Raw genomic sequence first — 12,263 nt, forward strand, 5'->3', positions numbered from 1 at the left:
TTCTGCACAAGTCATGGAGGGTATGGGACACCTGAGTGGCTCAGCGGTTGAGTGTCTACCTTCAGCTCAGGGTGTGATCCTGGGGTCCTGGGATCGAGTCCCACATTGAGCTCCCTGCAAAGAGTCTGATTCTCCCTCTGCCTATGTCTCTGCTTCTCTCACTTTGTGTCTCTCATGAATAAATGGATAAAATTAAAAAAAAAAAGTCAAGGAGGGCAGAATTACAATGTTTTAATACTGAAATTATCAACGTATGCAAAGATATAGCTTCTTCTAAAAGAAGCAAAAACTTAGTTATCATAGGGAAGACATTAAATATTAATCTTATTTTTTGTCAGATATAAAACTTGAGGCCCTGAAGTGCTAATATTGGAAATAATGACTTAAATGAATAAACATGGTCAATTTGAATGGCAGAAATATACTAGAAGCTGCAATGGATCACAGAACTACGTTAAGTATTGGCTTTGTGCTCAAATTATATTACTAAATAACACATTACTTAACACTTAGAATATATTACTTTCTTACATTCAGAACATGTGACTAACAAATCAAAATATAAGTGAAATTACAAATCACATTTTTAAAAAATATTTTATTTATTTATTCATAGAGACACAGAGAGAGAGAGAGGCAGAGACACAGGCGGGGGAGAAGCAGGCTCCATGCAGGGAGCCTGACTCGGGACTCGATCCCGGGTCCCCAGGATCATGCCCTGGACTGGTGGTGGAGCTAAACTGCTGAGCCACCCGGGCTGCCCACAAATCACTTTTTAAAAAAACAAGGAGATCCATTACTATACTAAAATAATTACTCAGCTTCCAAAACTGATATACCCAAATAAATGCATGGCTATTCTTCAAAAAATTGAGGCAATATGGGAGACATAAAGGCAATATATTTCCCAACTGTGTTTACCAGTCGAAAATTCTAAAATGTCAGAATATATTATCTATTGACTTACTGCTAAATAATCTCAAAAGGTAAAAGTATTGATGTTCTTAGAAACCCGTATCTTGTAATAAATATATATATTTTTAATATTCTTAACTATAAAGATTAGGAGCATAGAGTACTTCCGTATTTTTAATTGATTTTCACAATCATATGACTATATGAATACTTACCAATCAGGAAAAAAATGTAAACAATACAACCAAAAGCACATTAATTATTCATTTAAATAATTCCAATTTGCCCTTGTGGTTATGTTTCTTTAGTGGCATAATGCTGAAAATAACAATTTATAGTTCCTTCAAAGAACCATACTTTTGGCATTATTAAATTCTAAGCTACTCTAGAATGAAATTACTTTATCAAATAAAACAAAGCATAAATTGCCACTTTTAACAAATTTATGTAATCAGCAGATAAAGACAAAAATGGATCAAAAAAGGAAATTCACAAATAAGATAGCCAAATATATGATCAAATAATACATGCAGGTAATTATTGGCACTGTATTGTATTGATTCAGGAACTAATAAGGAGTTATGTTGTTCCAGAGGGTTAGTTATTAATTACTCTTATATACTATGCATACAAAACATGGGAAACTGTTTATATATCTGTAATTAAGTGTAACTATACCTCTTTGTTACTGCCTCTGGCCTCAACTGTCACCTCTTTCCTTCATTTTTCAAGATGGGTCTCCTTCTTCCACCCTTACCTGCTGTCCATACCCTAACAGTTTCAATACTCTGATTAAACTTAAGACAACGCTGAGGATTGTCTAGGGAAAAAAACCAGAGAATCATATACACCGTATAATACTAAACCAAATATTCTGGTGCCTAAAGAGGAAACATAAATGTGTAGCTTCTTGTTTTTTTTCTATGCTTTAGAGCTTTGTAGGTTACTTCTGAGTTTGAAAGATTTGAGTTGCCTAAAAACTGGACAAGGGGAACAGTATTATAAATGGGGTGTCTTTTGTTTTTGTTAGCTTAAAGTAAAAGTTCTTTTTTGAGGTTCCTGGGTAGTTCAGTCATTTAAGCATCTGCCTTCAGCTCAGGTCATGATCCCAGGGTCCTGGGATTGAGCCCCACATGGGGCTCCCTGCTGAGCAGGGAGCCTGCTTCTCTCTCTCCCCACTCGTGCTTTCTCTCTCTCAGATAAATAAATTAATTTAATTTAAAAAATAAATAGAAGTTCTTTTTTAATAAATAGAATCAGATTTTATAAAAGTAACAATAATTAAAGAAGTTATAGGAATTAGACCCCAGTGTTTGCTTTCACTGTCAGCACTTAGGGGATTATAGTAGAAAACTTGTGGATACAAGTAAACTGGTCATGAAATAGTATATATTGCTCTAGTAAATGAAAAAAAAAATGACATTCTGGTTTTCATTATCAATTTATTGTGAATGTGGTCATGATCCTCCTCCCCAAAGCCAGATCAACTTTGGTAAACTACTAAAAACAAGTTTCAAAACTGATTTAAAAAACAATTGAGGACAAAATGCTTGATGGTGATAGTATATCTCATTCAAGAGATTTTCATCAAAAGAAGTAAAAGGAAGTCAGAAATAAGTGAGACATGATAATTAACAAGAAAGAGAGGTGCCTGGGTGGCTGTCAGTTAAGCATCTGTCTTTGGCTCAGTTCATGATCTCAGGGTCCTGGCCCCACTTTGGGCTCCCGGCTCAGCAGAGTCTGCTTCTGCTTCTCCCTCTCCTTCTGCCCCTCCCCCTTGCTCATGCACACGCGCACTCTCTCTCTCAAATAAATAAATAACATCTTAAAAAAAAAGAAAGAAAGAAAAGAGCACTAAATATTTAATAGTGGTAGGAGGGACATGGGCAAATTAGAAGATTTGAGAAACCATACAATGTGCTTAAGTAAAAAGACCATGAGGGGGCACCTGGCTGGGCTCAGTTGGAAGAGGGTGCAACTCTTGATCTCAGGCTTGTGAGTTCAAGCCCCATGTTGGGTATAGACATTACTTAAAAACAAAATCTAAAAAAACAAAAAACAAAAAACAAAATCTAAAAAAAAAAAAAAATCCCATGAAAAATGTTTCTAATTATTTTGCCAACATAACAACTAAAACATCATTATTTCTAATATCAGCTGAGTGTGGATAGTTCTCTGTATCTTCCTATTTCATTATATACTTGCATCAGTTCTCTAAGTTATGCATGCTCCTTTTGTTCTGAAAGGTGAATCTTTCAAGCAGGGAATGCATTTGTGTTTCCTGATCTTACACGGATCATTTTATTTTAAGAGCAGTGGTGACCTAAAAAGGCCTCGTTGAGCATGAAAAACTGGGAACCATTTAATATATATTCCTTTAACCTTCTATCTTAGGATCCTATTCATACTAATAATAGGCACCATTTTGAAGGATCCAGAAAGTTTCGAGAATTACATCAAGTATTAGCTTTTACTATGTATTTCATCATGGCCAAATAGCCATCTTTCAGCTAAAGTAAAAGACTCAGAGAAAATACAAGTAATCAATCCGAAGTTCCACAGGTGCTAGGGTAGCACAGAGGTGACTCAAATCCAGTTGGTTCAATTCGAAAGCCAACATGTTACCTTCCAGAATGTGACACTGCCTTTTCCACACTGCACACATGAGTAATGGCAGTGGATAGTAAACTGCAAAGAGGTGGCACACACGGGCTAGTATGTATTATTGCTGGCTCCAAGGATTTCTCAGAGCAGCAAGTTTTCTTAGACTTTGGCCATCTGTTAACTGAGAAAATTATGTCTGTATGATTTTTTGACAGCCCAGCAGTAACTCTGGTATCTTTATACCAGCAGAGCATACTTGCAATCAAACTACTACTAAGAATAAAATGCATTTAAAAATGAGTAAAGAGCTATAAATACACTAAGTTGGAATGTAACAAAAATTAGGTTTGCTCTAAGTTCTCTAGCAAACATTTTCAAAGCATTAGACATATCAAACTTTACAAAAAAGAAACCACACAATTACTAAAAGCAACATTCAAAAGAATTCGGTAACAACTATGCATTTAATCACCCTACAAACACAACTGTGAATCAATTTAATTTTTAACATGCATTTGAATTAATAAGCCCCCTTTTTTTTTTTTTTTTTTACCTGTACTGTTTTTAACTGTTGGGTCTGTAACACAGAGGGCTGAGTTGTAGTATTAATCAGTTGACTTCCTGGGGTCAATGCTGAGACACCAATGACAGGTTTCACCTCTGGCCTCCCTCCAATGGTAACTACTTTAATTTGCTGCGGTGGTAATTTAGCATCTCCTGACTGGGCCTGAGTTGTAACTTTCTGAGCCTGGGGTAGTTGACTATGGGGTAGTGCTAAAACAATTGGTGAACCAGACTTGCCCAAAGTTGTTAAAATTAACTTCTGTCCATCTGGTTTAAGGGTCTGATTGCCAAGTTTAAGATCTGATGTCTGTGATACTTTGTTTAAAATAATCTGATTGGCTGATATAGTCACAGGAGTCTGAGCACCAAGTTTCTGAAGGCCACTTGGAAAAGCTGGTTTCACTGTGGTATTAGAATCTGCTTTAGTAATTGTGGTATTCACTGCAACTTGGTTAGTGTGGTTACTGTACACTGTGATTGGTTCCGTGGAAATGGGCGTGGCTGTAGAGTCACCAGTAGAATTTATGTTGACAATTTCTTCCAGTTCTGTCTCCATGGGAATTGGGGATGAAACAATAACAGCCTCAATACTATCATCATCCACTAAAGTTATACCAGTGTCCATTATCTCCTCTGGAAGCAAACTATTCACCTCAGCTGGCACCACCTCCATGATCGTTCTCCTGCTAGAAAGTTGATCAGGCGCTGCAATAAAAGTTGAAAATGAATAAATTACTAGTTTTCAAAACATTGAAGAATAAAATTATTCAAAAAAAGGGCAAGTGACAAAATAATCATTTATTACTGATATATAATTGAATGAAGGATATTCCTGGTACCTATTTGGCTTAAACCACTTCAACATATTCTCAGCCTTCAAGAATCTGAAATATAAGTCAAATGGGACACAAAACTAGAAGCAAATATTCTCATTTGCCGTATCTCAATCCAAAAGTATACTGCATTCAAGCAACAGTAAGTCACATAATTACAGGAAAATCCTTTCCAATGCCCACTCATAAAAACTCTTTAGTCTTTGAGATGTCTGATCATCTTATTTCTTGCCAGTTATTTTTTTCCTATTAATAGACTTGAAAACTGCTGATTCACACAAAGATTTAAATGTAAACAAATATTGGAAAAGATCTTCTAATCTCCACGGAGCTAGGTCCTAAGATGAGGATAGTTTGCCATCTATAAAAATCCATTAAATACTCAAATTAATGTTAAAGGAATTGTAGAGTAATCCATCTCAGCAAGTGCAGATTAAATGACTTACTTGGCTCAAGTCTGATCAATTAACTTCAGACCAAAAAAACCCACCTTTACTTGGAATGATTCTCAAATTATCCTTAGCCATATAAAATGTCAAAAAGGAAACAATTTAAAAGGTGTAAAAGTCATCACAAAAAAAGTGGTAGTAATAATAATAATGCAAATTATGAACAAGCCAGAGTTGTGATGCTTTTAGCTAAAGGTTATACAGAACTTCCAATAAAGGAGTCAGTACCATTACCTTCACATATTAAAGACAGTACATCGTGTTCATGACTAAATAATACTGTTATTTGCCCATACAACACTAAAGATGCACAGAAACCTAATCAGCAACTTTTTCCTTTCCCTTTTTTTAACACACAAAATTGCAATACCCATTCTGAGATTAAAAGACATGAGCACCAAATTACAATTATTAGCACTGGCCAATATAAATAGTGCCAAAATTAATCATTATCAATTGCTTGCTATATACCTATGATGGCATAATCAATCCTCACAACAATTTTGAGATAGTATCATCACCACTCCAATATTACAGATGAAGAAACTTAGGTTAAATAATCTGCCCAAGGTCACATAACCAATAAATGACAGAGCCCAGACTCAAAACCAGAATATGTTTTATAATACCAAAGTTCACAATTTCAATCACAAAATTGCATTGCCTTAAATTTTTACACTGGTATTTTTAAACAAAGAAAAAACAAGTCTACTCCTTTACAGTCAATCCCCTACCCTAAGAATTCCACCACACATAACCACTGATCTGCTCTATCACTATGGTTTTAACTTTTCGCCCATTCTAGAACTTCGCATAAATGAAATCATTTATTATATACTCATGACATAAAGGAATTATATAATTTTAACCTTTTCCCTGAGCATTGAGATTTATCTTTATTTCTTCACTTACTAGGAGTTCTGTTCCTTTTTATTGCTGAGTAATATTCCATCATATAAATTTGCCATGATTTGTTCATCCATTCACCCATGACTGGACATCTGAATTATTTCCAGTTTGAGACTCTTATAAATAACACTGCCATGAACATTCAAGTTCAAGTTTGTTATGGGTACATATTCTCATATCTTTTGAATAAATACCAAGAAGTGGACTTGCTGGGTTATAAGGTAAATTTACTTTTAACCTTCCATGAAATTGCCAAACTATTTCCCAACACTGTATACACCCACCAGCAAAGTGCCAGAGTTTCACCTGCTCCACATCCTCATGAACAATTGGTATTGTCAGCCATTCTACTGGGTGTAAAGTGATATCTCATTGTGGTTTTCACTTGGAATGCCCAGATGACTAACAGTGCTGAGCATCTTTTCACATACATAGTGTATTTGTGTATCTTCTTTCGAAAAGACTGTTAAAATCTTTTTCCTCCTTAAAACAATACTGGCTTTTTTGTCTTCTTACTGAGTTGGAGAAATTCTTTATATACACTATAAAATCACCAGTCGGGATCCCTGGGTGGCGCAGCGGTTTGGCGCCTGCCTTTGGCCCGGGGCGTGATCCTGGAGACCCGGGATCGAATCCCACATCGGGCTCCCTGCATGGAGCCTGCTTCTCCCTCTGCCTGTGTCTCTGCCTCTCTGTCTCTCTCTGTGTGACTATCATGAATAAATAAATAAAATCTTTAAAAAATAAATAAATAAAATCACCACTCACAATAACTTGTAGCTAAAAGGAATCATTGGTGTTTTGAGACCCCAAAGTACTAGCACTTCTCTACATGCAGCTCTTTCTGATCCGAATCTCCTCTGATATTTATGGGAATTTACAATAGGCATGCAAAAACATCAACACCAATTATACTTGCAGCAATAGAAACAGTATATAACAACAAAGGGCCTGACCCACAATGCCGTACTAGCTTCCTTTCCCTACTGCAAACATTGTCCAAGCCCCATCAGTTGCTTCTAACACACTCTATCCCCCACAGAACAAGGCAGGATGACGACTTGGGTACCAGTACCCAACACAACCATAGAAGTTTGACTCCCTGCTCTCCCTGAAGTTCCCCCAGCATATTTGGACATGTGGATATGGCCTTTAGTCCCCCACTAAGGACCGGCAGATCTTTGCCCAAGCTTTATTAATCTTTCTTCTTAAAGCATCTGAAGATGCAGGATGAGGGAGAAGTCAAGTCACAGAAGGAGATAGTGGCCTGGCAGTGCATTTACTTTCAGTTTCAAGTACTCACAGTTACAACTCAACTAAACAAACTTTTAATACACCCAAAATTCTATATCCCATGACACCATTTCTGGTGTCCTATTTCTGACACCATTATCTCAGCTTTGGGGATTCCTTAACCCGGTGGCTACAGCCACACTGCTTTTCAGCTGGAGCTACAGAGTTGAGTGTACAACAACCAAAGCACTGTTTGGGCTCTCAATTCAGCCCCTAAATATATATTAAGAGGTAGAATACTGGAAGACTTTTTCCCCTTGCCCCTGCCACCCTTGCCTACCACTTGAGTGAGAGCATTCACTACCAAATGCCATAGTCTTTTCATATCCCCTAACCTAACCCACCAGGCTATCATCCTCCTCTTTCAGAAAGCTAGGTCTCTGTCAACACTCCATTTTCATGGTCAAAACTGCCAAGAACTGTGAGGGATCTGAGATTTTAGACTCTCTTTGCAAACTAACAAAGTACCCTGTTACCATTTCACAGATATTGGCAGACTACAGTTGTCCTAGGTACAGACATAGGAACATGAGCATCGTGTGTGTATGAGTTCTTCCAGTTGCTGGCAAGTCCCACAGGGTGAATGGAGAGGCCCAAGTAGATGATGTGCAGGCACAGGGTTTGTATCACAACTAATAATAACCCTGAGCTCAGAGTACCTGATTCATTTATAATGGGCCGAAGCATACCTGCCCTTTTGTCCACAGGAAGATATTATCTTTATTATACTGCACAACAAGCAAATCTGCCCTAGGAATCACTATATCTATCATTCAAGGCTGTATACTACACAAACATCCTAGGAATGGTTATTTAAAAGGACACTCACTGCCTCACTTGAAAAGACCACTGGAAAATATCTCCCAACCATATATTTCTCTACTTATTTACCTCAGCAATGTTTTGTAATTTAAGTGTAAAGGTCTTGCACATAAATTTATCCCTAAGTGTTTCATGCTTTTTGATCCATTGCAAATGGTCTTTTTTCCCCATTTTCCTATTGTCTGCTGCTATTATATACAAATACAACTTTTTTTTTTGTATTGTCCATGTAGTCTACAACTTGGGTAAACTCACTTATTTTAGTGGTTTTGTGAAGTACATTCCTTAAGATTTTTTACAAATACAATCCACATTGTCTGAACATAACGTCTGTATTTCTTTCCTTCCACTTGGCATGTCTTTTATTTCTTTTCCTTGCCTTACTACACTGGCTAAGACCTCCAGTAAAATGTTGAATAAAAGTAATAAGAGCAGACACCTTTGCCTTGTTCCCAAACTTACTTGTTAACTGTGGATTTTTCATAAATTCCCTTTACCAGGTTGGGGAAGTTTACTATATATTCTAGTTTACAGAATTGGGTGTGGTTTTCCCCCCAATCATAAATGGGTATCTCTCTCACATGCTTTTTTTACACTATTGGGATAATCACACAGCTTTTCTCTTTCGGCCTTTTAATTAACTGATTTTTTTTTTTTATTATTAAGCCAATCTTCCACTCCTGAAATAAGCCCTACTCAGTCATGATGTATTATACTTTGCATATATTACTGAATTCTATTTCCTAATATTTTGTTAGGCATTTTTGTCTACATTCATGAAGGATATTGGTGTGTAGTTTTTCATGTTTTTTTTTTTTCCTTATAGTGACTGTCTGGGGATAATCCTAGCCTAATAAAATGTTCTGAGGCATGTTGCCTCTTCTTCAACTTTCAGGAAAAGTTCCCATAGAATTGTTACTATTTCTTCCTGAAATGTTTGTTGGGATTCACCAATGAAGCCATCTAGACATAAAGCTTTCTTGCTTTTAACTATAACTTCAGTTTCTTCAATAGATATAGAGATGTTCCGGTTATACTGCGACCTCTGATATTTGATAGTTTGTGTCCTTTAAGGAATTTGTTTATTTCCTCTAAGTTACCAAATGTATTAGCATTAAGGTATACATAATATTGTTTTATTTTATTGTCTGTAAAAATGTCAACTTCTCATTCCTCACTTTGGTCATTTGTTTTCTCTTTTTTTTCACCAGTCTGGCTGGAGATTTATCAATTTTATTGATCTTTTCAAAGAATCACTTTGCCTTCACTGATTTTCTCAATTCTTTGTCCATTTCTTATTTAATTGACTCTTATCTTTACCTCCCTCCTTCTGCTTTAAGTTTCATTTGTTCTTCTAGAAGTTTAAGATGGAGGCATAGATCAAGGTTCAGAAAACTATACTCCACAGACCAAGTCAGGCCCAGAATCTGTTTACTGCTCTCCAGCCAAGAATGGTTTTTACATTTCTAAATAGCTGAGAAAAAAAAAGTATATACAAATATATATATATATATACCAGATTCACATGCCTCCAAAGTATAAAATATTTGCTATCTGGCTCTTCCCAGAAAAAAAGTATGTCTAATGCCCTCAGTTTATTTTATTTTATTTTATTTTATTTTATTTTATTTTATTTTATTTTTTAAGATTTTATTTATTCATTCATGACAGAGAGAGAGAGAAAGAGAGAGAGAGAGGCAGAGAGAGAGAAAGAGATGCTGAGACACAGGCAGAGGGAGAAGCAGGCTCCATTCAGGGAGCCTGACGTGGGACTTGATCCTGGGTCTCTAGGATCACGCCCTGGGCTGAAGGCAGGCGGTAAACCGCTGAGCCACCGGGGCTGCCCTAAAGCCCTCAGTTTAGATCACTGATTTTAAATCTTTCTTCTTTCCTAAAATAAACACTTAATATTAAAAAATTTTCCCAAACTTCTAGCTGCATTCTACTAATTTCATTCTTTTTTTTTTTTTTTATGATAGTCACACAGAGAGAGAGAAAGAGAGAGAGAGAGAGGCAGAGACACAGGCAGAGGGAGAAGCAGGCTCCATGCACCGGGAGACCGACGTGGGATTCGATCCCGGGTCTCCAGGATCGCGCCCGGGGCCAAAGGCAGGCGCCAAACCGCTGCGCCACCAAGGGATCCCATAATTTCATTCTATTTTTAATTTGGCATTCATTTCAAATGTTTTCTAATATTCCTTGTGATTTTGTTTTTGATAAATGGAAAAATTAAGAAGTATGCTATTCGGGGATTTTCTATCTTATTATTGATTTCCCATTTACTCCTATTATTGCCAAAGAATGTAATACTCTACATTTCCATCATTTGAAATTAGAGACTTGTTTCACGGCTTAGTATATGGTCTACCTTGGTGAACACTGCATAGGCACCTGAAAAGAATATGTATTCTATAGTTGCTGAGGGTAGTATTCTACCAATGTCAATTACATCATGTTGGTTGATAGTGCAGTTCATATCTTCTATATTGTTACCTTTTCTTCTTCTATCAGTTACTGAGAAAGGCTGTTAAAATCCCTAAATATGATGGTGAATTTGTCTATTTCTCCTCATGTGTGCCTTCCTTTTTTTTTTTTTTTTTTTGCTTTATATATTTTGAAGCCTGCTATTCAGAATAACATGTCTTTTTATTTGTCCCATTAAAAAAAGAGTAGGAATTACAGTACTAGAGTCCCCCTTGAACTAAGAGTAAAGTTCAAACTTCTAAGAAGAAAAAGTCTGATCAATTTGGCTAGTCTCTATGTAGTGTGAGGCTGTGCAGAATTCTGGAGCCAGCATACCTCAAAGCTACTGAGACTATGATAACTGCTTTACCATTAGACATCTATATCCATTTCAATCAGGGTCACATGCAAGGCATGGTGGCCTGTGCTAAAAGAAACTCTCAAAGGAGCTGTGGGCATGGCAGGAAAGGGTTTGGCCATGAAGCTACATGAATCATCACTCTAATTTTATCCCTTAGGAATGGAAGATATGTACTAGCACATGCAACCTCATCATCACTATGTTGAGGACCACTCCAAGAAAAGAGAGAATTCCCACAAGCCAGTAGTACTGAGGAGCTTTACTCCATCTCATCTTTACAAAGGGTTACTTGTCAAGGTATGGTAGGAAAGAAGACAGAACATACAACATATTCCCCATGACTCCAATATTTTTTGTTCATAAAACAAAGTTCTAAAGGCAAAGAATGATTCTGGATCAATACATTGAGCTTTTCCTCCTCACAGTTGAACATGGTTGAATGGTTTAAGTCTACTGAATGTTAAAGATTTACTGTTTCAGAAAATCTAATGATTTCTATATTTGTCTCAATTGTATTACATTTTAAGATCTACCTAAAATAGCACCCCCACTTTCATCTCCACTATCCTAAGTATTCTATCACATTACCCTACTGGTATTTCCATCATAGCATCTATCACAATCAGAAAGTATCTTTGTTTATAGTCTGATTCTTCCTCCCCTACTTCTTTAAAATGCAAGCTCCACAAGAACTGGGACTAGTCTGTCTTCATCACTAGATCCCCTATCTCCAATGCCTTGAACAGAGCTGCCAAATAATAACCTCTCAATACAAACTCGAAGAATGAATAATTAACTATGGAGAATGGATAGCATCTAAAATTCTAGCATTATTTACTAAGATAACTTTGGTTTGTCTTTTTGAGTAAGATAGGTTTATATAATGCTCTGAGACTTCACAACACTTCAAATAAACTCACAAGGCACAAACTGAGAAACTCCTTCTCAAATAAGTTTTTAAATACTCAAAATTAATTTTTAACCAACATCCTTTGCAATTACATTCCATCTTAAAACTGACAAGGTTCTCTTAATTTTTAATTGGTTAAG

The 12,263-nt window shown here is 36.4% G+C and overlaps 1 protein-coding gene across 7 annotated transcripts in view; it reads right to left on the minus strand.

Annotated features, from left to right (window-relative positions):
- LIN54 (lin-54 DREAM MuvB core complex component) overlaps nt 1–12,263 on the minus strand; it is a 70,140-nt gene that overhangs the window by 52,860 nt on the left and 5,017 nt on the right. For 4 of the 7 annotated variants that reach the window (XM_049104994.1, XM_025426016.3, XM_025426006.3 and 1 more), the window contains one exon: nt 4,073–4,788. In XM_049104994.1, the coding sequence (XP_048960951.1) occupies nt 4,073–4,756 (684 nt within the window). In that variant the 5' untranslated portion in view covers nt 4,757–4,788. Of the gene's footprint in view, nt 1–4,072; nt 4,789–12,263 lie in introns of those variants that run through there. The other 3 variants (XM_025426042.3, XM_025426033.3, XM_025426052.3) reach the window with 1 other exon arrangement.

This window comes from Canis lupus, chromosome 32, assembly GCF_003254725.2.
Source record: "Canis lupus dingo isolate Sandy chromosome 32, ASM325472v2, whole genome shotgun sequence".
Classification (NCBI taxonomy): Eukaryota; Metazoa; Chordata; class Mammalia; order Carnivora; family Canidae; genus Canis; species Canis lupus.